The 26292-nt window shown below is 42.7% G+C and overlaps 1 protein-coding gene across 1 annotated transcript in view; it reads right to left on the bottom strand.

Moving 5' to 3' along the window:
• Window positions 1–529: 529 nt before the first annotated feature.
• grin2ca (glutamate receptor, ionotropic, N-methyl D-aspartate 2Ca) overlaps window positions 530–26292 on the bottom strand; it is a 36438-nt gene continuing 10675 nt past the window's right edge. The window contains exons 2-12 of the mRNA XM_070922965.1: window positions 24803–25404; window positions 21721–21835; window positions 17257–17468; window positions 10460–10628; window positions 8357–8510; window positions 7938–8063; window positions 6519–6748; window positions 4390–4550; window positions 4083–4270; window positions 2966–3198; window positions 530–2152 (exon numbers count right to left, since the gene is read on the bottom strand). Of these exons, the coding sequence (XP_070779066.1) occupies window positions 530–2152; window positions 2966–3198; window positions 4083–4270; window positions 4390–4550; window positions 6519–6748; window positions 7938–8063; window positions 8357–8510; window positions 10460–10628; window positions 17257–17468; window positions 21721–21835; window positions 24803–25404 (3813 nt within the window). The remainder of the gene's footprint in view (window positions 2153–2965; window positions 3199–4082; window positions 4271–4389; window positions 4551–6518; window positions 6749–7937; window positions 8064–8356; window positions 8511–10459; window positions 10629–17256; window positions 17469–21720; window positions 21836–24802; window positions 25405–26292) is intronic.

The following is a 26292-nucleotide window of genomic DNA, read 5'->3' as shown; positions in this document are numbered from 1 at the left end:
CTGTGCAACCAAGGTCGTGGAAAATTCACGGAAGATACGTCAGTGGTTTGATCACAAAATTATCTTAATAATTTATCTCTCAATTGATGTGATGGGTACTGAAATGATTTTGAAAAACATGAGAAGAAGAAATGTCTCAAGTCGTAGTCAGATTGAGAGGCTACAGTATATTGTCTCCCAGAAGTCTTTCACATAGCAACACAGCATTTAAAAATCCTTTAAATAACAATCAACAGGTTAAATTCTTATGTATTAAATACTTTTCAACATTGCCTTTTCTTTTATTAGTATTTTAAGTTTGGCTTACAAAGTCCCAGCAGTAATTTGCTATGTCAGTGTGTTCTCCTTTACATGTCGCTGCCCAAGATATTATTGCACTGATAATTGAGAGTCAGCACTCTCAAATACACTATTGGTGTAGAGTTTAATTTTTGCTTTAACCAGAGGCTGAGGGGAGAACCCCCAGGCATGGCCCTCCTCAGGGGGGCTCAGTTTGAGAGCCGAGTGGAGTTCTAGTAAGGATGGGGGCTCAGACCTCAGACTCCAGGCTGGATACTCTGCCCCAGGGCTTTGGCACATAGGGACTGTTGACTCTGCGCGCCACCAACACCTGCCTCCGCTCTCTGTTCCCAGGGCCTGGGTCTTCCCTCTTTCCGCTGCCATCGTAGGGCCCAAACATATTGTTGTGGTAAACCACCTGCCTGTCACTCATACGGGGCAGCATTGCTGCGTTATCTGGGCAGTGGCTCGTACAGGGAAACAAGTGGCACATGTCCTTGGAACCGTCGTAGAACTGGGACGGTCCCTGGGCCATTGGCCCCACATACACTGGTAAGTCTGTGTATGAGTTCAGGTAGGTGGAGTAGTGTCTGTGCACCACTGTGGAGGAGGAGCGGCGCAGGGCAGCGGCATTCTGCAGGATGGCTTCCCTGTAGGAGGGCAGCCGGGTGGACTCTGAGTACTTGAGCTTTTGCTTGTAGGGGTAGGAGCCCATGTGGGCTGGGTCCAAGTAGGCAGGCTCAGCAGCCAAGGGGTAGCAGGACAGGTTGTGCCCCAGACTGCCGTATAGCTTGTGGGGCTTTGGGTTGGCCACTACCACCCGTGGAAACAGGTCAGGCATGTCTACGCGGGTGGAGGGAGATGTGGATGTGGAGGGCTTTGTTTCATCTACCTGATGGATCCTATCGTTGCCCCATGTGGCTTTGAGGAATGAGGCGCGGCGGTTGAGTTTGTCCTTCCCCAGGAGTGGTATGTCATCCATTTCAGGCTCCAGGTAGGACTTCATACAGGAGTTGCAGCTGGTGCTGCTGCCTGGGTAGTGTCCTGAAGTGCAGGCCATGGCAGCAGCAACAGGGGCGTGGTTGTTCAGGAGATGATTGGCCCTCAACTCAGCAAGGCAGGATCGAGGTTGATCATAGTCACCTCTCACTCTGGGGTCTGCAGCATCAAAAACGTAACTATGGGACCTCCTCCTACGGCTCACACAGTCGGGGGGGTAGCTAAACTTCCTCCTCAGTGGTCCTTTGTGCTCCACATAGATATCGGGCACCTGGAACTCCCTGTAAGGAGCAAAGGGGGACGTGGGGTGCCGGGCCGGGTTCTCCACATACAGCCTGCTGCTGTGGTGGGGGTTAGAAGTACCAGAGGGTGCAGGGTCCCGCATGGCGATGTGAGGGCTGCTGAGGCTGGAGATCGGCAGAGTCCTCTCTAAGACGTGCTGATTGCCGCGGTTCGGCAGCGTGTAGCGGAGCGGGGTGGGTCGGGTCACCACCCGAGGCTTATCCAGGAGGGGCTGGGTGGAGGTGTCCCCATAATGAACTGGGAAAGTGGGTGTGAGGGCCCTCTGAGGGTATGGTGAGTGGTTGTCTGTGATGCTGGAGATATAGGGCAGACGGCCATGGGTCATGTCTGTGGTTGTCACTCTGGGTGGCAGGCCAGCCCGCACATTGTCGCCCCCCCGCCGGCTCCAGCTCTCTATTGTTTTGGTGGCATTGTCTAGAGAGTTCTCCACTCTGGCGGAGGACACCATGTCCTTGGCTGTCTGCAGCATCTTTAGCATATTGGCTTGCGTATAGTTGGTAGTGATGTCTGGACTCTGCATGCTCCCATTGTGGTCAGTGTGCTCTACTCCATTGAAGCAGCTGTAGATGCCCTGCAGAGAGACGAAGGGGGAAATTACGATTTTTAAGCCTCATCAGCTACCAGAATGAACCAACTGAACTCCCAAAGGTTTTCAATCATGTTTCGTGTTTACTGTGATTCATTTTGGTGATTTTGTTTTTGGTGACATTTCTAATAACTTGCGCAAATGAGGTGAAAACAATAATATGGTAAAGTGTCATTGCAGGAAGAGATTCATTGTTGTTTCTGGTTGTTTCATGCTTGTGTTGCTGTGTGTGTTTGCACAGAGCTTGATCTTAAAAACAGCTCAGGCACATAAATGAGTGAGTTGCTGATCATGCACTCACCATATTAGTTACTCCATTTTTATCCCACAAGCTTTATTTTACTTTCAAATTGAGTATCTGTTCAGAATACGTAATCTCACCTCTGACGACTGGCGACACACAGATGAAGGTTTTTTAATGGGACAATTTAAATTCAATTTCACAGGACATGTTTGACCATGACAATATAACAAATATACATGGAGTTCTTTATTGCTTCAAACTCATTTTATTTTACTATCTTTTTTTTTTATCGTTGCTGCCCTTGAACTATTGTGACTGACTGCATTGCTAATAATTCTAACGCTATGTTTTGAAGGATACCTCACAAGGAGACAGCAGGCTGCATATTTTTATGCAGCAAGGCCGTCACATATGCAACTATTACATTCCTTAACAGTTACCTCTTAAATATCATACACCAAATATTTAAATATTGTATGAAGATAATAAAATATATTGCAGCAGCATAAACCACCTATGCTGTCTGCAGTTTTTCATATGTAAGGATTACTTACTCTACTGATAGCTAGCAGGAAGTCCAGGCGCTCTGATTTGCGGACTGAATGTCGTAGTTTCCAGTACAGCAGATGTTCCCAAGCGAAAACCAGCAGGCTCAGGCCCATGGCCACGAGCAGCATGTAGAAGACTCCCGCCATGTTGTCAATGTCCAGCTTACTGCTCATCACCTCTTTCTTCTCATTACGGCAGATGCCCGTGAGCCAGACGGTCTGCAGCTTCTGTGTGTCGCCTGTTAGAGAGGAGCACAGAATACAGAACAGTTGTTCTTCCAGAGGAAGAAAAGAAAATAATGGCTGCCACAAAGTTATCACGTTACAACTACTACAGGGCAGTGTTTCTCATCTTTTTAGCTTGTGACCCCTTAAAAGGAAGCTATCATATGTCCGCATGCGACTCCTTGCCACCAGTTATATGTGTACTGGTTGTGACCATTTCTAGATTGTTTGAGACTGAGGAAGTAAAATGATCTATTTGTTCAAAAGCAAATTAACCAGAAATATGTTTTTTCCAACACTGCCTTTTACAGCAAAGGAAACGTAATGAAATAAGGCTGGATCATGTTTTTTGTGATCATAATGAGGAAATGTTGAACGCATACATATATTTGTGTGTATTCCAGCTGTTTTTTTGCTGTTGAGAAGTAATAATATCACAGCTCTTTGTCTGTGGCCTCTCAGTTTGACATATTATGCAATGTGGTGAATTATTCCTCTTACCAACTATTGCATATTTCTGCCAAAGGTGACCAACTTTTTGCCCGAGGCTTTGAAATAACTTGCCCGAGGAGCTGAGGCTGACGGAATAAGAGTCACATTTTAAATCACCTCTTGAAACTTGGTTTTATTGACATGCATTTATGTCTCTCATTCGAATAAAATTTATTATAGTAATATTTTGTACCCTATATTCATACCCCCCCCCCGCCCAGCCACTTTATTTTTTATGTGTATGGCAGTTTTTATTGCATCATTTTGGACTGTTTATTTACATTCTCTCTTGTAATCTGTTTATTTCCATTCAGATTTATTGAAAACATGCAGACACAGTTATTATAGCATTCCTGGTAATATCCTGGGAAATTCAGCATCTATTGCATGTATGTGAAGAATTTACCATCAGCCAGGAACTGGAGCAGGGCCAGGTCGATGGGTCGTTTCCAGCGTGAATCCTTCTGCAGGGCAATGCCATAACCAGTGGTAGCAAACACTTTCCCACTGCCAATGGTCACCAGCTTGCAGCCCTCATCTTTGCCAGCCATGTAATTCAGCACAGCAGCATCATAGATAAAGGCATCCAGTTTCCTAGCAGGGTAAAGATTCAAAGGATTTTTACTCAAATGGCCATTACACAACTGTTTGGCTCCTCTTTGGCTCTCAGTTCTGCTGTAAATGTATTTTTACTATCCTTGGCAGAGACCTACCCTGTTTTGAGGCTGTTGAGGGCATCCTCTACTCCCTTCTGGTTGTATTTGACCATGTGGGAGTGCATTTCGGGGTAGTTACTCCTTATGTTGCGCTCTGTGCTGCCATTTGGGACCGTACCAAAGCGGAACGGAGGGTACTGCTCCTGTGGCTTTTGAAACTGTCGAGAGAGGTACAATAAGAATTGATGATGACAAACATGATTTGTGATAGTGATTGATTGCACGTGTAATTGAATAGAGATTGCATAATTCTTTTTTACAAAAAAATTTGACCTAAGTAACGATCGCTGTAGAGAACTAATCAGATTCACCCTGATGATTGTTTTGTGACTTCCCAGATAAAAAGCTCTGAGCTGCTAATACAATGACATTCACCACCGTGGCATTTTTGTGATTTGTGCCTCAACTCCCGAGTGCTATTGTGCTAGCTATCCTACTGGCCTCTTGGTCCGTTCATTTACACGTCGAACTCTACAATTAAGAGACCCAAAGAGTCCAAAGAGATCCAAATATCCTTCATCCTTGTTCTTGTCTGCAGTAAGAAAATGAACTTCTCATTTTATCCTTTTGCTTTTGGCAGTACTATATGCATTTAATTAGCTGTGAGGACAGGAAGTGGGACGGGGTGGAAATGCAATCGACAAAATTGCACTTTTTCATTAACCTTATGCATATGTTCTCAGCACATTAGCTGAGGGACAATTTGAGCTAAAGTTTGTGAATGAGAAAAGGGGCAATATCATGTCAGGACATCTTGAAAATGAACCAGACCTCTTCTGCATTCTGATCTCAAACCTTGAGCAATCGCTTGAGGTTAAGTTTATATACACACTCACACACACACACACACACACACACACACACACACACACATATATTTCACAAGTTTGTCCCTGACGACTTTTACAATCTGTACAGCATACAACTCCCCCCCCGTCCTTAGACCCTCAATTCAGGTAAGATTTAGTAAGACCTTGGTCTCTGGGAGGGAACACTGATTATTTGCAAGACCACAAGATGTCTGTTGTCAGGAAAATGTAAACATCGGTTGTTCAAAGTGTTTGACCAAACAGCTGATGCTGTAGTTTGTCTGGTGAGGACAGTCCTTATATGTCTCCATGTAGCTCACTTAGATTAAGCTGCCTCGCTGTATCTTGTATCATGTCGCTGGAACATTTCCTGCATACACCTTACTGGTACTACATAGTACAGACATGTAGTGTGTTGGTGGAGCGAAGGAGGTCGGGCGATGTCAGAGTTAACATGATGTGTTACCCCATCACAAGGTCTCACAAGTGAAGTGTCTATTCTGTAGGGATGAGGTAATCATCTGCCTTCACACAGCGCAGTGTCCTTAGAGCGGCTCTGCTCGTCTTCATCACTCTCCTCTGATACAAGGTCACTTTCTGTGGCTTCATCTTGTACCTCATTTACATTTACTTAACCTGAGGGGTTCGGCACAGCTGGACAAACAGCAGTTCAACCCTCCATTCCCTTCCATGCTGCCATGCAGAATGCTGTTCAATAATCTATGGACTCGCTGTCAAAATGGCTCTGTTTCTTTCTCTGCGTAGCAGATTTAATGTATAATGAGATGAGAATTGTAAATTACTTTGCCAGAATCGTAATGAGCAGTGGACAGCTTGGTCTTTTCCTCAAATGCCTCTTTAATCCCTTCAGTTGCCTTCGAGCAAAGAATCTACAAACCATTTCTTGTGCTGACGGTTTAACATGGATTTCTTTGTCAATACTCCTATAAAATACATCCTCAGGCCTGACAAATATGCATAAGATAATACCAGAAATTATAATTACTGCCTGCCTAGAAAATCCACTTGTGTATTACATGTCATAGGATTTTCACAGACGTCCCCGTCCAAAGAGTCTGGGGATGTAATTCAATTTCACCACTCTACTCTACGAACCCTTTTATATTTTGTGGGAAAAGTGAAAAGTCACAGCCATGACATTGCCACTTCTGGATATGTGCCTTCATAGCTCTGCCACACACTGTTTACACACCCAAAATAAACCACTTTGTGTTTTTCCTAAGCTGTACATCAAACAACAACAACACGCCTGACAACACGCACAGGAGTGTCAATGACAGTGAAAGAGCTCTGTACCTTTTTGTCACTCAGTCCAGAGACCGTGTCGATGTATTGCTCCTGGATCATGAAGGCTGCCAGGTTGGCTGTGTAGGAAGCCAGGAAGATGACAGCGAAGAAAGCCCAGACCAGGACCATGATCTTACTGGTGGTGCCCTTTGGATTCTCAATGGGGACCGAGTTGTTGAAGACGATTCCCCACAGCAGCCACACTGACTTCCCAATAGTGAAGGTGGGACCTCCGGGATCTAAGAAGGATGAAGTCAGGAGTGGACTCAGGACTCAGTATCAGTTTAGACATGGTGGACAATGGTGGAGGAAACACACTCATTACTATACAATGGCTCGACTACCTAAACAACAAAATAAGTCGTTTGTCTTTGCCTTCAAGTTTAGTGGGAAATCACTGTCGAAGTAAGAGAAAGCCATTCTGGAGTTTGTGGGAGACAGGATGCCAACATGCTACCACCAAGCTGTTGATGTTTTTGTTTTGGTGAAGATCAGATCTGCTTATTTTTCCTCATATGACATATGACATCAAATATGCTCCTGTAGCTATTTTACATGTATTTTGTGCACATTTTAGTTGAGTGAGTTTTGACTGAACTGAGGTGTTGTGTGTGTCCATAAGTCAGGCAGCTGAAATTCTGACAAAAGCAGGATTGAGTTGTTTTCAGTGCCACTCAGTATGTGGTACACAATCAGATCCAGATGACCTGCGTTATTGGTGTAATATTTCACTGCAAATTACAATATGTCAGATGACATTGCCATGATGAAAATATCTTACATCCTTAATTTGAAATCAAATGTCAAGTGTCAGCAGACTGACTTCCAACGGACAATAACAAACAACAGTGAAGCAGCGGTCTTGTTTGATAAAACATGAGAAACATGACATATTTGACCTTGCTGTTAATTTTTCATATATTGGATTCATCCTAAAATACATAAAAACTCGGAAACCGAGCCATGAGCGGCGCCCCTTTGGCCTTTCTTCATTCATTATAAGATACTTTATAGACCACGTGGCTCAGAGATGAAACTGCAGTATCTCAATTTTCCAGGCATTGATCCAATATGTGGCCACTGTAAATAGGCTTGGATTTCACATGTTCTCTAAAGCCACTCGCCTCTCTATGTGGAAGTTCAAGGATGCCAATATTAAAATGAATTCATGTAAGCACGTAAAAATGTACTGTGACAAAAGTAATAAGGCAAATTATCTCTTTCATTTTAATGTTTGAAAATGCATCTTAACTGAAAATTTTAAATTAAAACCCTGTTGACAAATAATTCACTGTACCCTGCCGTAATGAGAATTAAATTAAACGTGAAACTGACATTGAATTTGTAGACCGAAACAACAACTATTGCTCATCAAGCAGCCATACTCGATTCTTCTACCCTGCTGTTATGGAGGGAGGCGACACTCACCTTTGGCAGTGACCAGGCTGCGGTTGTACCCAACTGGACTGCAGTATTCAAAGACGAAGACAGTGATGGCCACAACAGTCAGACACATGACGAACATCATCACCCAGACCGCCGGGCTGTACGGTTCTACGGGGACAGAGTCAGACAGCTGAACTACACTGAAGGACAGAAAGAGCTCACTGAGACGCTCAAGAGTCAAACTTCATCTGTTGGTGCTGATGAAGAAAACTATATTCTACCTAAAAAGCCTGTTAGGCTGATTTGTTGATAGCACATACTTTATATACAGTATACAGTATGTGACTTAACCACTGGGCCACCACAATGCCCCATTTATAGCTAAGTTGAGCACATGTATTCTAGCGAAGGCAAAAACACCCACAGCTGCACACCTTCTTTACTTCAGAGGACTTTCTCACCTAAAAAGGCAGATGGTGAGACTGTCCCGTTACTTCTGGCCACCATCACACTGATCCCTGTCTCCACAAACGGCACAGAGAAGTCAATAATCTCGGAGCGCTCTTCGTTTATGGTCAGCGAGCCGATGGCCATGTCCGCCCGTTTGTAGAACACCTGAAAGTCAATAGAGATGTCCTGAGATGAATAAATCGGACCCTGTGTAGCTGCGTCTGACATGATGCTGGATGTCCACTGCTGACTTTTTGAGATAAATCTCATCTATCAGTGAAGTCAACACACGGCCTCAGTCCAATGTTGTCTTGCTGCCCTTTTTTCACCATTGCATTGTAAAGGATGAACCACCATCTAATCCATCTCTAATCCATTATAAGTTATTGCAGGATATAGCATAATGCTGACAAAATATTGCAAACAGGAAGTGGAGCTAATCGCTGCAGGGTAAAGGTGACTGGGGGTCTGGCTGAATGGGAAGTGATGCTATTCTCGCTAATGTGTAAACCTCAGAGTCCCACCAGTACAGTTCAGAAGCCCCTGTGACCGCTTTCTCAGCCTTTGCTGCCACACCACACCGCTGTTTATCATACTGATGGAGAGCTGGTAGATTTACAGTCCAGACACTCCGCCTCATGCAAGCCATTAGCTCTCCTATGGAGGTTGATGCCTCATTGAGCACAATAGCCTTCCTGTTTGTGGGGAAAAAAAAAGTCCAACTAATGTTTTATCCTCCAACTCCTGAAGAGGAGGGCCGGCCAGAGATTATTCACAAGGACACCTACTCCTCCTTTTTGTACAACAGTCCCTTCCTCACCCACCACAGTGACCTTGGTACATAGTCATGTACTCATTAATCTTGACTTCAGATGGTTTTTCCTTTTTGTTGTTTTTTTTTTTTTTTTTAAACGCAGAAAAAAAGAGTCTTGTCTGAGGTTTTCATTCTTATTTATCGTTGGCACACGATGTTTATTCATAATCAAAGGAAATGGTACAACAATACCACAATGGCTCAATCAATGTGATATACTCAATAACAACAATAACTAACAATTTCAAATTAAAGATTTGCATACAAACATGCCTTTTCGAGGATTTTGAGCTTTAATAAAGTTACGCACATTTTGACATGAACGATCAAAATCATTAAACTTTTCTGAATTTTCATGTTCATAAATGCAGCAGTACCAAAATGACTTTTATAGAGAGTACAAATAAGTGGATGTTTGTATTTTTATAGTCTTCTCTTCTCTTAAGAAGGTTTTGACAATTTGTGCCTCGATGGAGGGATTATAGTCCGGGCAGAGGAGAAAACATCTCACTGCAACGACCAAGGATTAACACACAAGCCAAACAAACGGAGTAAACTATAATTCATCACTGATCTCCAACAACCTAAATAATCGACTTGCCTCCATTCTAACCAGGTTAAACTGTATCAGGAGTTTGAAAGGTGTCGACGTTTACTTGGCAGGGAGGGTCTCAGGGTTTATGCCATCGAGCTGCATTATAGGAAACATAGATTTTTGAAGTGTGACCCATTTTAGAGACAAATAGTGAGGATATTTCATCCTCTGCTGCACAGATTTGGACCATTCTTGGATCGTAACTTTTGTGCAGTGCAATGCTAAATTCTTGAAGTACCCGTATAAGCTATTTCTATAAGAAGCAGTGAAACATTGAAGAGCCATCCGTCAAAAACTCTGGTTTCAGGAATTATTACAAATAATCGTGTACTCTTAAACCGGCATTAGTGCATTTTAAGGAATAGTTTTACTTAGTTTGCAAGTCATGGATGTTTCTTTGCACGTTCAGTTCATCTCATTAGCCACCGAAGTGGCTGTCAGAGAGCTAAAACTCACATTTCAAATGACCTTAAGTCTTGTATCTCTGATGCCTTACAGATCTACGCATGCATCCTCTGATTTAAATCATCATACAGTGTTCTTTCCCTGAGAATGTGGATGCATGTTTTGCGTCTTGGCATCTATGATGAGAAGCAGCTAACGGGGAATTGACCTCATTCCTAATCTTGGCGATGTCACTGTGGACCTCCTGAGTGAGAAGCACTCTGCTGCTGTTATGTAAAACTAGCTGCTCGAAGTTCTTACCTCTCCGATCATCCCGTTCCAAATGCCGCGGACCAGCTTGCCGTGCTTGCCGTTGGTGACCAGGTAGAGGTCGTAGGAAAACTTTATGGTGCGGGACAACTTCTTCAGGATGTCTATGCAGAAGCCCTTACAGCACAGTTTTGTGTACGGCTCAGTGTGACCCACAATACTAAAAGGCAAAGACAGAAACAGAGAATATGATGGTTCTGATGATCACTTCCTGCCCTGACTCTTTGAGAACTGGTTTCTTTACATTACAGGTTTCTGTTCGTCTCGACTGCTCAGTCCTCATTGTTACAGATGATGCTATTAAACTCTCATTATAGGTTATCAATTAAAGGGAAATCCACTGTTATTATATCCGATAAATGATTTGGATTATACAGAACTACCAACATAATCAAGGCTCATATTTGAAATAGAGAAAATGGTGTAATGTGAAATATTGACCAATATTTAGATGTGTTGTGTTTAAAGGAGAAAGGATAACCTTCAGCAGTCCACCACAGTTTACTTTGGTTTATATTTCTGTCACATCCCACGTGGGATTACAAGACACAGCTATAAAACAATACTTTTTCTGATACCTTCTAATACTGAGAAATATGCACCTGTTTTTCTACAAACCACAGAAACCAAGGATCTCAAATGATGTTGAAACATAAGACCTGGCATGGGTTTCTATGTTTCTGGTAACAGCACATATACAGCTGGTCTAAACTGATTTACACAAGAGCATGCGACGGAGAGGGACGAGGGACTGAGACGTAAACTCTACATCGAGGCTGGGGCTCTGACGTCAGGAAACTGGGGAGGTGGGGGTTTGCAGGAGCAAGAGTTGGAGCTACTCCACAGGCTTGCGCATGATGTCACGGCCCCGACAGATGGACGGACAGCTGGGCGGACCAAAACAAGTCCGACATAAATTAATCACAAACAAACAATGGCAGACAGGAGTGAAACTCATTGCTGGATTATATGGGCTGGATAATGGCAACTTGGCCATAGCAACAAGTCTTAATAACGTTACCTGAAGAGTAGATAATGAGTACTTAATATATCGATAAGTCCAGGATTCATTACAGGTCTACAGTGCAAACCTGTAGTTCAACCATTTATTGTTTTTATTGCTTTTAGTAACTCAGCTGCTCATTTTCATATTTCATTTTTATTCATTAGATCTCGTTTGATGTAAACTAGATTTTGGGCGATGTGACAATATTCACTGGGGTCAGTGTGTCTGGAGGGATGCAGGGGTGCATCACAGTAATATTTATTTCATATGCATCAGCTTACATTTTCAATATCACAATATTTATTAGGGCTGAAACTAACCATTGTTATGATTATATACATTATTGATTAATCTGCAAAATATTGTGTTCATTAATCAATTGATTGTTTGGCCTATAAAACATCAGAAAACTCAGTTCAAAACCATAAGATATTAAGTTTACAATGATACAAATAGAGAAAATCATCACATTTGTGCTTGAAAAATGGCTTAATGACTATTAACTACTAATTAATGTAACGTTGGTGGATTGACCTGCTGTTTCAGCTATAATTTAATCTATTCCTTTTTAAAGAAAGTGAGTAGTGAAAATCTGTAAAAATGAAAACTGACGACTTACTTGCGACTAAATAACATGGCTGCTGATTGGGCCTTTTAATGAAGAGGGTCATTTTGTAAATGAAGCAAATTCTCTGATTGGTCGCCTCTTTTGCTGAATTGTACTGTTAGCAAGTATTGCTACTGATTCTCAAGTTCTAGACCACATTACCCATAAACCCCGGAAACCCTTCATCTCACTCACTTCACTGATGAGGATAAATGTTGTTCCATTAGCAGCCCACCACATTTTCAAATCCAGACTAGCAGTAGAACACAGTGAAGAGGCGTCTTATGTTTTAGCGTAATTTATCTGCTGCTGCAAATCTGTTAATGCTGTTAAAATGCGACACATTGCATCTTTTAAGTGCTTTATTTTAGACTCCTTCCCTGCTCCCCCTGTTTTTCCTCACATCTCCCTCTCTTCCAAAGACCAAGCAGTTTGACCCAGACCTGGATGTGGTGTGGACTACAGTATGCTCAACGGTTTTAATGAGTGCATACGCCTGTGTAATACCTACCACATGCCAAGCTGCCCGAGTGACCCTGACCGAAAGACTTACATACAGTACTGATCTCCAGACAGAGCACGCAGCAGAAGCTAAACGGACAGTTTCAGGCTCGGCATACCAAGTAAAAGAGGCTGACGTAAGGGTTGAAATCAATTCCCCTTACTTATCAGCAGGATTACCACGAACGTGGGGATGAAAATGTCCTTCAGTTTCACACCAACTGGATGACGCCAGTGATGTGAGTCAGGAAACAGCGCTTTGTAAAACATCCTGTGCTCCTGCTCTGATTTACAGTAAAAGGTGTTCAAGAAGAGTCTGGGTGGCTTTTACATCATTATTTTGAACTGTTGGGAGAAAACAAGCAGTTTGGCCTCTAGAAAACTGTGATGGGTTTTCTTCTCTATTTATAGACTAAATAGTGAATCAATTATTCACATAAATAAATAATATGTAATAATTAAAGTGTATTAAAGATTAATTAGCCTAGAGCTTGACATCATATTTGCTTGATCCTGTCACATTACGTCATAATACGCATAAATCTGTTTTGGATTGATGCTGGGACCAGAATACATTATATTTTTTTTGATTTTTGAGATGGTCACAGTGTCAGATTAGCAATCATACACAATCACAGATGCTGCATCGGCTGTCTTCCACTATGTCACACTGCACGCAGTAAAATGAGCAGTCGTCTTGCCTGGTGCTCTTTTTCGTTCATGAAGCCCGACTTCTTCTGGGTCGGTCCATAACTGGCCTTATATCGTGTCGTCTGATCCCGACAAATTGTGCAAATTAAAGGAAATTTGAGGCTTTAAATTCACAGGTTTTGGCTGCTTGCGATGATTGGTTAGAAAGACGGTCTGCAGTTTTCTAAGAATTATAAGTTATAAATATGGTTTTTGTGTTCTTTGTGTGACAAGATACGAATTTGGTGTAAAGACCTAAATGAAGTTCACATATTTCTTTGAATATGTTCCTTTGAATTGTTCACATATTTCTACGTAGTGAATAATTAGTGATGAGAATAATCTGGGTTAGTCGTTAGTTGTAGATAAAGTGTGCAAGACTAATAAATGCAGCTGCGCCTAGAAGAGCCCATTGTGTGATGAAGCCGTCATTCCTTGATGTCAGCTTGGCAGGATCATTTTAGACAGACTTGTAGATCCATTTTGTTTGTTTTTATTTATCCTCAGAGAGGTTATGGCCCACCATTAAACGTCTATTTGCTTTCAAAGAAACCCAAATAAACGCGTCTCTGTAGTGCATAAGGTGTGCAGTGTGAGGCGATGCGGCAGCGAACTGGTGAGCCATGGGCGCAATGCAGAGAGAGCACTAATGACACGTCACCCCTAACCTCCCCCAGACCTTCAGTCTAATGGACTCTGCACCCACGCATCAGGACCAGGAGGCAATGAGACGAACAGACGAGGCGGCGAGCGGGCAGAGCCGAGCCACAACAAACAGAAACAAATGAACACTTTGGAGGAAAACGAGGCCGCCACAGCAGACCGCGAGTAAACACAGTGGTCCCAACATCCCCCGTCTCACCAGCTGCCAGGGTTCAAGGCTGGGCTTTAAGTCGGCTGCCAGTTGCATTAAAATGGGTCTTGGGAATGGGAATTGTTGCAAATGTGTGTGTGTGAGGTAATTTATTGTGGACATCCTTAGAATAATGTTTTGAAGCTGCGCTATGCATGGTGACAGGCGGTTATTTCTGTGTGTGTGTGTGTGTGTGTGTGTGTGTGTGCTACACTGTCATTAGCCATCTGTGTGGTGGAGGATGTCTGTATCTCTTCTCAAGAAAATTTAAAGAGCCTCACTGAGAAGCCCTTGAATTATTCACCTCTTAAACAAGTTGTAAAGCTGCACCAGGTGATTTTTTTTCTTGTAAAATGATTCGCCTAAATCAAATTAGAGGCCGCAAAGTAGAAGTCTCACTCCATTCTTCCAGCTGCAGTCTGTTCTCTACTGCTGGGACCAGAAGGGGGTCACAAAATACATTTTTAGGGGTGGCAAAATAATACAGAAAGAAAGAAAAAGAAACAACAGTTCTGCTACATGAACGTATTGTGTAGTTTAAATTATGTTGAAGCTTGAAAAGTTTGAAACGTACAGTACAGTCTGCTTCCCTTCTGAACTCACCCAGCAGGCCCTTTTCACAGCGGCCATTTTGACATGTCAAACACAGGTGTAATTGATAAAATGAATAGCTGCCCATTACATCTTCAGTCTGATCTGTTGGCCGTTCCACTGGAGCAGATTAAGTGCCTTGCTCAAAGGCACTTAACTAGTGATTACTGATCTCTATACCTTTTTGTCACAAGCTCCGCCTCCCTCAGAGATTCGATAAACTGCGTCTTTCTGGAGAGGGAGACACCTCTCTTTAGTTAAACTGCTCAGCTGATGTATGTTTACATGCACTGATGGATTATAAGATAATGGGCTCCTGGACATATATGCCTTAAAGGCCTCTGCACCGTCTTTGGCGTAAACACAGAGGTCAGAGGTGAAGTTTTAGGATTTGTTTTATCAGATTAGGAGGGCCCATACACCACACCACATCACAGTATATATATCACATGACACCATTTAAAGTTACTACAGTTTTCAGGCATTAGCTTGTGAAGCCACAGATTGAAGTTGCTTAGTGCAGCTTCGTGGTGCCGTGTACCGCTCATCTACCGCTGCACTCAGTCTCAGCTTTAATTAAATCAACTTATGATCTAACTCCCATTGAACGCAGCTAATGCACGATGACATTATCTACCGGCCTTCACCAGGGCATTGAATCTCCGCCACTGTGCTCTGAGGGAGAAGAGTCCGCCTGCAGTGAAACAGCAGTGAGGAAGAGAGCTTGAGATTTTCCTGATCTCACTGGAGAACATGTGTGACTCAAAGGGAAGAGCTTGTGTTAACTGCTTCGGGCTGCTTCAGCCAAGTCTTGGCCAGGCGCTGGTGGCTGTTTGTCAGGCGTCTCTGAGGAAGAATGAGGGAACTACACAGATGGTCTGCCGGGCAGGCCGATTGTATGGGAGTGAAGGGGGTTGAGGGATTGAACTAGAGATCCTGCATGACCAATGAAAACCGATTTAGAAAGCTTTAGGGGCGTGGAGGAGGAGATAAAGAACCTGCATCAAGGATTAGGGAACACAATTCTCAGGCAGATATATTATCAAATCTTTAAAACTCTTAGATATCCGTCTAAAAAAATCCAGCATTAGTCAAACTCTAGTTTTAAAAATTATAAACATCGACAAGAATAAAAAAAAAAAGAAAAAAAAAAGAGCCCAACATTTGCTGTTTCTAATATGATTGTAAATTGCATATTTTGGTGTTTTTTGGACTCTTGTAAGCAATATAAGCAATTTGAAGACACTTTTTTAATCTATGCAAAAGATCTGTCTTCTGCCGCTTCACCCTCCATTGCAGCGTTCATTGGTCATTGTTTCTCCTTCAGCCGATCGCTTCATTGAACCTCTTATTGACTTTTTCTGCTTCTGCCTTTGATTTTTTTATTTTTTTCCCCCAGCTCCATGAAAATGTGCCGTCGTCTGACAAGGGGAATTATGCACTTTTTATACTAGCAGGATGATTTGGTCAGCATGAGCGATAAAGCACTACAGTGCTCTATAACACTGAAGGGACGGGATCTTCATCTTCCGTTCCCCTCGTCTCGTTAACGCTATTGTCAGTAATGGGTAATGGCCAGCGCTTCTCTCCCCCACTAATGAACACCGATATCAGTCTCTAGGTGTGGAGGATTGATGACATGGCCTAATCGTCCCATCTAATTGATACCCCACCATGCAGCACATATATTTCCCTGATTGGGTCACAGGGTGATCCCTGGGATATTGCTCTCTGGCCAAGCAGCCTAATGAGTATCTCACCTCATTGAGTGATAAGAAGCCATGCCTGGGCTAATGGCAGGGGAAGAGCCTCTTAATCTCATACCTAATGGCACTCTCAAGTTAGATACAAAATCAATTAAGCTGGGCATGTTAACATGTGAGAGTGCATGTGGGACTGTACAGTGCTATAAAGTGGGTTTGCATAAGATGGTTTCTTCGACTTAAGATGGACTACACACAGTTTGGTAACGGCAAACGATTTGACTGATTGACTACTGATGAAGAAAAAATGGCAGACTCCAGAGCCGTGATACTCAACTTACATTTCAGTGGATGTAAAATGATTCAGTTCAATTTGATAAAATTGATTTGATACCAAAAGATTTTGGTATCGGAAGCGTTGTGCTTTCTGTTTGTAGTCCGAGTGGTATTGACCAATCACGTTTGAGCAGAATTTGGTTGCATGCAGGTAAACAGTCAGCGTGGAGAGCAATGGAGGCGGAACTTATTGGCCAAAATGTAATCTCGGAACCCATCGGCTTTTTATCAGTTTTGGATCCCTAGAGATGAGCTTTTTATTAGCTTGTTTTAAATGTATCTGCATTCAAATCGTTGTCAAACGATAGCTGACGGGTTCCGAGATTGCTAATCGGACTGTAACCAATGAGTGGCACACGGAAGAGGCGCTCTTGGTCCAGACATCTACCAGTAGAAACATTGGCCGTTGCCCCCAGAGGCTAAATCGCCATCAGACGACAGCCGATGGGTTCTGAGATTGAATGGGACTATTCGGTGTTGTTGAGTGGCTGCATCACTTACGCCTCCGTCTTGTTGGACTGTCGTCGGCAGGGTACAGTGTTGCTGACACATGTACCAGTCACGGGGTCCACTGCCTCCACAATGACGAAGGGCCTCTCCTCCAACGTGGCCACCGTCAGATGCCTGTAATCCGACACCGGCTCCAGGTAGGAGCCGTACCGCGGCCACACGGGGTATCTCATTTGCAGGATCCCCATCTCGTAGGTCCCCACCTGGAGGAGTCCGGAGAGTAGGGGTGAATCAACACACTGTCTGACGCTGATGTGTTACAGCAATGATGCACAAATCAGTGATTCTCTTAAAAGGACGACATGTATAAACGGCAGAGGACGCTAGAAACCTGTTTCACTCAGTCACAAAAAACAAATAAAGAAGAAAATTGAGCCCTTTTGCCTCTCATATATCTGATGAAACTAGTGGAGACACGACTGCCTATCACAGCCTCCAATCTTAATACGGTTGTCCCCAGTTGTTCTCTAACTGTATATGTTGTTATCGCACGTCTTTGTGATCTGTGCATCTGGACCTGGTGCAGCGAGGACACTTTTAGCTCGTTGACGGTTTAGAGGAAATTGATTTTTGGGTCACTGGGGATGTAGAGAGTGCAATTATACATCTAATGCAACCAAAGCAATTCCACCCCCTGCCATACCACCAGTTAGCTCATCTTAATTGGATATTGTGGGGAAATGAGCATTCAAGCCAGCTGAATACATAATCAAGATCTGAAATGGAACATTTCAAGCTCACTTATTTAAAGAAGCCGTGACCTGTTTAGCATCACGTTCCTCTGACTATTACTGCTTAAATCAGGCTGGGAAATGAAGAATTGAAGGTCGCAGACGACCAATTGGACCCCAATTACCCAAAACACCAACACATCCCGCTGAGTGTTAACTTTATGCTGAATCAGACGTGGCTATTAAATGCCATAATTCAGCAGACAGGTTTTTACATTTTTGAGCATTCACCAGAGACAGTAATGAGAAGCAGCTACTGCTGGTCTCTAACATTTTGCTCAGGAAACGGCGTCTTTCCGACGTTCTAACCTGCAACTCTGTTAGAAGATAATAAAACGAACTCCTCGTTTCTATAACTGCCTGTTTGCATGTACACAGGATGATTAGATGGAGGTGATTCATTAACAAAAAACTCACTGATTTAAATGTTTTTATAGTTTTTATAGAAGCCAGACCCGGTAACTAGTAAAGGTGGAAATGATATGACTAAAATTAATTATCCACTAAAAAGTATTTAGGGATTCTCATAAAATAATTAAATCATCACCTATGAATTACATTTTTTTTAATGAATAATTAATCTTATTGTGGCAATAAAACAAAGCAAAACAAAAAGTATATGAGGAAGTGGTGTATTTAAGACCTCATAAGTTTAATGGAAGTCAATGTTTGGAGTCTGAAGGACATTGAACATTTGATTTAAAGTCATGGGCAAACACAAACTGTTTATTTATTTTAATTGGAACTAAGAGGCCAATAGGTGTCTGTCTAAATATCATCTGTAGAATATATAATTGTTCCTTTTTCATAAATCAATAACCCTGTATCAGCTCAGTCATTCCAATGAAATAATCTATAGGCTTGACAGGAAGCCGCCGTCTTTATCTGCACAATTTAGCATGTGGGAATGGATGCGTCCCAGTTACAGGGGAGGAATTAGAGATGAGATGAGCCGTTTCCTTCTCTTTATCTTATCTTCTCGTCGATGGCTCAATTACACTTACCATTTACGTCTGATAGCGAGGTGGTAGGTGCAAATGTGAGCTGACTAACATTTAAATTATGTTGTGTTTATTCACAAACACTCAACTGTGCTGCTGTAAATGTCATTAACTTCCTGCAGAGCTAAAAAAAAAAAGAAAAGAAGTGTCAGTCTGGACAAAATGTTTTTCCTCCCACATAATCTCTGCTGTTTATGCAGGAAGGGGGACAATCCTGTCTGATCACACCAGTCAGTACAGCTTGTCACAATGAAATGAAAAAACTGTGTGTCGGGGGGGGGGAGCAAATATCACAATTCTCTCTGGACTTTTCAATTATTCCTCTCTCATGCCAGTCATATTGATCAGTCCTGCTGTTTACCACACGCTTCACTCATGGGCATTTAATCAAGTCAATCAGAATCTCAAATTTCAGCAAAATATACTGAGATGGAAAACGCCATGTCCCTGTGGCTTCTCACACTCTGAAGATGTTCATTGTTCATTCATCTTGGAAAACACTAGAAAGAAGACTGCTTAGTTTGTATATTGCACAAATCCATAGGGAAATACTTCAATTCAATTCATTTTTCTTGGTTTACAAACCAGCTGGCGAGACTTTCTGGGTTTTTGTGCGCGTCACAGATATAAAGCCAGAGAGTGGCAGCATATATCACTCTGCCAGATAACAGCAATGACAGGAACACTTCCCGTCCTCCTCCTTCTCTCTGTCGCCACTCTCTTTTGTCATGCTCTCCCTCCATCTTCCCAAGTTACCTTGACTTCTAGATCCAAAGAAGAAGTCTAAGAACCAGCTGAACAATGACTCTTGGGAGGCAGCAAATTATAGCAGCTACATTTCATAAGAGCAGTGATGTGATCTGAGGAGTGTAATGCGAGGTATTAGTCTACACAGTGTCAGGCTGAGGCTGGCTATACATAGGTGATGTATGAATGTAACAGACAGCCTGCCCTGGAACATGCACAAAAAGAAGGCTGGCAAAAAGGCAATCAAAAGGTGGAATTGATTTTCAGCTCTCAGAAAAGAAAAGACGCCAGAGGCAACAGAAAGTTAAGCACAGAAAACGTATCTCCTCACACGAAATGTTTCTGCAGTGAGCACAATGTTGTTTTTCTCCTCCCACAAAAGGTTTATGTGAAGGTCAGCATGGTGGAAATGAGTCAGTGGGTGAATGAGAGGACACCTTTAAGTTCCAACTCTGTCAGTAATGTCAATCTTTTATGTAGAAATGACCAAACACTTATGTCCACCTTAATTGTTTTGTCTTTATGAATAAACCTCGTCATAGGACAGTGACGTATCCAATTCATGTTACTGTCACTGAGTTCAATTTAATTTCAGTCTTCGAGAGTCTGTGCTCATTTCATAAAATTGGAGGAGACCGTAACACCTCTAGCCAACTCTCCTGTTTGTCTTTGATAGCACAGAGGACGAGGATATTACGATGGTTAAAAACCTCCCTAATCTCTTAGGAGTGTTGCAGGAGAGAACAATGCCCTTCAATGTGAACATCCAACAGCAGGACAGGAGGCCCAAAGAAAAGTGAAAGCTGCTTCTGTCTGTATGTTGAGAGACAAAAACAGCTCATCAGGAAAACGAAAGAAAAGTGAGCAGGTGTTCGTCCTGTTAGTCTTTGTTACCTGCACTCTGCAACCTGTTCCTGCATTCATTTATGGAATGATTGATTTAAGATTGTCTCCATAATAGCAGTAAATAAAAACAGCACTTTCACCTCAATCAAAAATGTTCCTGCCTTTTTAAAGATGATGAACACCTCTCCACATCCCTAAATTTCAAGTTTGAAACAGCTGAAATGATTTGTTTTGAGCCGAGCGTTCTCTGGTTCAAGCTTTTAAAATGTGGGGTTTGCTGCTTTTCTCTGTTTTCTATCTACGTCATTGTAAACTGAAGATCTTTTGGACTGTTGGTGCGACAAAACCGTGATACTATTTTTGTGGATAATCGATAATGACAATAATCTCTCACAGTTCACAGTTTGGTTTCAAAAACTCGGACAAAATATATTTGTTGACATCTTTGTCTAGATTGTTTGTTTGCTTCTTTTACCATCACAGCTTCCCATTAGCGCCAAGCCTTGATAACATATTGGAAATTAATAGGACGAAGCACCTGAAAACATCAATATAACACAATTAGCATTGAGACGCCTGCGGCTGTTTACTCTGAGCGTGATGTTTAACTAAACACCTTCCATTCATCCAGTGGAGGAAGTGAACTCCCTCCAGTCTGGTGTCCACGTCACATTCGCCCCCTGTGGTTCAATTAATGGTTCAATCTCCAACCAAGTCAATGAGGCGGCACGCTGCAGCAAAGTTACCTGACAAGTGTGTGCGTGGGTTTCCTTCTAATATCTTTTGAAGAGATGGAGGGTAGGAGTACGTAGAGAGAGAGAGAGTGTGTGTGATGGGGAGATGATCCTTCATTAAGTGGTTCATTGGTATCAACGGAGCTCTGACTCTTCTAACTAGTCTTTACAAAGAGACCAGTGATGTATGAAATCACTCTGCTTTTAGCATGCAGAGAAAGACGTCAGTGTAACTGTAGAACAGCTCCTCTGTTTTCTCTTTCTCTGAGTTCAATTATGGATTTGTGCATTCAGTAATTATCACAGAAATACATTCAGTGTGTACTCAAAAACTAATTCTGCAAAGAAAACCCAGTGTTTAGTGAAACATCTGTCACCATCTTGTGAAAAGCTCACCTTGTCCCACTGCCTCTCTCTGTCCAGAGTGATAATTATCATGGCTGGATTCACCAGGTAACCGTTACTGTTGAAGGAGAAGTCATTGTGTTCCCAGGTTACGTTCAACATGTGCCTGCAGAGAAACAAAAGCCAAAGAGAGAGAGGATCAGTGACTTGACCTTAAAAAAAGCATCATTTGCGGTTTCCTGTAGTCAAACCGCTGAGTGTACTGTTCACAGGATAAACTGTATTTATTATAAGTTTGCTTGTTTTATATGACCAGCAGTGCAAAATCAATCAGGTCATAATTATGAGAAACTAACGTAATTATTAGAACTTTAAGGCATAATAATGAGATCGTAAGTTATAATTGTCACGTATTCCATCGCTTCGATTCAGATTGAAGTATCAACTATGAGACGGATTGCTTTAAAATTTTGTACAAACATTCATGGTACCCAGAGGATGAATCCTACTGACTTCGGTGAACACTGGACTTTTCCACTCGCACCACCATGAGGTCGTCTTTTTAGTTCTTTGTTGAAACATCTCGACAACTATTGAATTGTTTGCTAGCTCCTGACTTTTAATTTAGCGAATGCACATGGCAACCATAGCTGCTAAACATCAACACCCTTTACATTTGTGTTTTCTTTTAATGTATTTATTTCCCACACATGTTGCGTGTAAACATGCTGCATATTGTTTTAAATGTTTTGCCCTCAGTTGTGGAAATAGCATACATGTTGGATAATGTCGCAGAAAAACACAGCAGCTTTCTCACTTTGTGACACAGATATAGAGACACAAGGTGTCCTGACAGCTTCTGAACTGTGTGGAAAACGGTCGTCTGCCTCCTTTGATTCTGTTGTTTCATCACTCACATCCTGTTATATTAGACCTGTGACGCCGCTCTCTCACCTCGCCCGTCACTCCAGCAGAGGTGATGAAAGCCTGCTGGGAGGAGAATAGCCTTCAGCCCTGTCTGTGTGAAAAGCCTATTTAATCTGGTAATCTGCGATAATCCCATTAACAGGTGAGCTGACTCATTATCAAAAGCTCGTTTGAAAAAAAAAATCTCCAATCAAGTGAGGATGAATCTGAGAACCGAGGGGGATGTTAATGTTTGATCTGGCTGGAAAGAGAAGAGACTATAAAGTTAATAGAAAGTGCTTTGTTCTATCTCGCCGACCTTCACGTTACTGACGAGAGCTGCTGCGACTCAAGTCATGCCTGCTGGGTTTGGAAAGTCTAAAAGGAGGGGTTGGTACAGTATCAAAGCCTGAGATAATGTTCACCATTCCCACTTTTTCATGGACGGTTCGGGTTTACAAAAGGAAAAGTTGTCTCCCCTGCGGCTCCGAAGACTCCGAAAGAAAAATTACTTCTGACATCAGAGGGAGAGAGAGTGATGTTTCATAATGCAAGAGGAGTGTCTGATGATGCTTGTGTCCCGTTAGCGGCCCCTTGGTGACCGTCTACAACAGCGCACACACATATTTACACACAACACACTCCCAGTCTCCCTGAACGACCTTGACTCAGCTGATGCTGGAGCATTTTTTTTTTTTCCTGGTTGCTGATTACAACATTTTTCTAACAAAATAGGATTTACTTCGCGTTCCATGGCACAGATTGCTCTTTTAGGCATGGTTTAAATGAGAAGCCAAACCCCCCCTCCCCACACTAAATAACCTCACAATCTCCAAGAGATATATGGGAGCGCTCAGTGCTGAGGAGATGAGGAGCTAGATGGCAGCAGGGCAGAGGACACAGCTCGGGAAAGTGCCAGCCGCCGTAAAATGTGCTTCACAACTCCAAACAGATGCGAAGTCATGAATAAATAAACGACTGTTAACCTCTTTTTCCCAGGAAGTGTGAACCATTACTGTTGTATCTTTATAATATATATGACACAACATTCTTCTGCATCTCCTAAACAAGGTTATGCAGATAATATATAAGAAAAGAGACAACATTTGGTCAAACGCTTGAAACAATCTATGAGTGCATTTTCCTGACAAGCGACTGTCCTCTATGAAGCAAAGGCAGAAGTAGCGGTATGCTTAGCATGGCTGGTGTCAAACTCTGACATGAGAAACGGCGGTTTTCAGCATTGAGTTCTTTTATCACGGACTACGAACTTTCCTGAACCTCAACCAAGTGTTTTTTATTACCTGAACACAGAAGTGACGGATCAGAAAACACCTGCGTGATTATTTTTGTAAGAGACATTGTTTTGGAAGGCAGCGACCTAAGATCTGTTTTCTCATTTAGGTAAAAGGTAAAAAAAGAAGAAGTGTTAGTCCTGAAGATTGTGTTTTTATTAGATTTCTTCCTCTTGCTCAGTTGGTCACATCAAGTGCATTTTCATAATACTTGGGTTCAATTTAAAATTAAAGTGCCTTGTGTACATTTAAACACAATAAATGAGACTCCATAAAGCACTTGTGAGATAGTTTAAAGCTACAGGGATTCATTGTTCACCATTAGCACCATTAACATGGGAAGAGCCTCCACTCTGTAACTCACTCTTGTCATTTATCATTTGTCATACATTTCCACAGCATTAAGCAGCACTTTTTTTTAAATTTACCATATTTTATACTAAAATATTACTACCTGTTGGATATGTTTCCAATTGCTTTGCCATGTCTTTGATTGCTGCTAAGTTACTGTCAGTAAAACACAACATTTCCTGCTCTGATATGTATGTAAAGCTTACAAGGAAAGGGAGTGATGTGCCCTTTGAGCTGCCTGAAGGCTTTTAATGTGAAACATCTGTGCAGGAAGTGTTGTGTTTAATTGACAGCGGCTAAACTATGATTGAAAACTAGAAATTGTCTGAATAGAAAGAAATTTATTTCTGTCAATTGAGTGGCGGGATTAGTGTTTGTGGAAATGAACATAATCCTGAATTTGTCAAGACATCGTGTAAACATGGCAGGAATTTGCATCAACAGCGAATTAAAACGATAGCAGATCAGAAAACAAGGAAGCGTCTTACTAAAATATGATGAAATATGCAAATACAAACTGGGGGTATCAGAAATAAAGCCTAATATTAGACTGTTCTCTGGCCTCCAGCATGGCAGCTTACCTGAACAGAGTGTCATTAGTAGTGGATGGCTTGGCGGGGTTGTGACAGTCACTGTGGCCCTCGGGAACGAAGCCCCTCTGTTTCCGAAAGCTCTGGACTCCTTTCACCACGATGGCCACCCCATCCCGCACCCTCTTCCTCAGGCTCATCCTCCACCGGTCTGTGATGATGCTGATGAGCCCCACAGGGAAGCTGTCAGGTGGGGGGATGTCTGGGTTCCCCACTGCCAGGCTGGGGATAATCCAGATGTAGCCCGGCCCCACCAGTCCGGCCTCGGCTGCCATGGTGAACAGGTACTGAGCCTCTTCGTGGGAGCAGTAGACCAACAGCACCTGGGCGTCGATCTGCTGCAGCAGCCTTCGCGCTCGGATGTCGTTCATGCCGTCGGCGGACATGTCGAAGGTCAGCACGTCCTGCAGATCCCATATGAAGTAGCTGGTGTCTGTGAAGGACTTAATGTAATCCACGTAGGTTTCGTAGCCTGGGTAGAGGCTGGTTATGACCACGAAGCTGTCCCAGTTGTACTCCTCCATCACCTTGAACATGCCGTTGATCTGCTGCTCAATGGAGGAGCCGAGCTGGAGGAAGTTGGAGCCCTCACCCTGGAGGAAGAGGAAGAGGAAGAGGAAGACATGGCATCATCGTGAGGAGATCTACGAAGACCTTTGTGGTTAGTTAACTCGCTGCACACACACCTGACTAACTTAATTAACACATCTTAATTCAATGTGTACACTGCAGTATGATCTCTGGAGGACCCACAGAGAAGTGAGTTGCCCGACCAGTAGGTTCTGTAGTACAGCTGTGACAGCTGCTTTATTTTGCTCCTACAGGAGCCGCAGACCCATTCATCATTTAAACTCACATGTCTTACTTTTGCCAACATCCATACTTGCAAATTCAGAGGGATAGCACCATCACTGTGGCCAGCGCCTGCTCAGTTTCATCTGTCTTTTCTGCAAATACAATGACCTTGAGAGAGCGATGAGGATTGCTTTTCTGTTAACTGTATTATTAAAAAAAAAGTGGAGAGGAGGGAATAGTACTTTCAGCGTTTTGCAGTGTCTGATAGGTTTCCCTTGAGATTTTCATTAAAGCTGTGCTGTCCAGGCTTTTACACCTCAGGTAAAGCTTCAGGTGGTGTTTTAAAATAAACAGTGAAACGTTGAATTTGCCCAATCAACGCCTGCTGTGACATCACTGATGGGGGTGTGGCCAAAGGTGCCTGAAAGATTCAAGGAGGAAACAGCTCAGAAACAGTTTTCTTCTTCTGTGATTTAGTATTGAGTTACCCTTTAAAGCTGCTGTCTGTAACATTTTAAAATCAATGATTCACCACCGAAACGAAAAGACAAGAAATCCTGGCCTCTGCACTTTGCTGTGCCTTTTGCATTACGTTGTCTCTCGGTGGGAAATATGCTGAATTCCTTCCGGCACAAAGACATGCTTTCTTATAGCAGTTGTTCTTCCAGCTCAAATAAAGCTCTGGT

Source organism: Enoplosus armatus, chromosome 17 (genome assembly GCF_043641665.1).
Source record: "Enoplosus armatus isolate fEnoArm2 chromosome 17, fEnoArm2.hap1, whole genome shotgun sequence".
Taxonomy (NCBI): domain Eukaryota; kingdom Metazoa; phylum Chordata; class Actinopteri; order Centrarchiformes; family Enoplosidae; genus Enoplosus; species Enoplosus armatus.
This window is presented reverse-complemented; position numbering and strand designations above follow the sequence as displayed.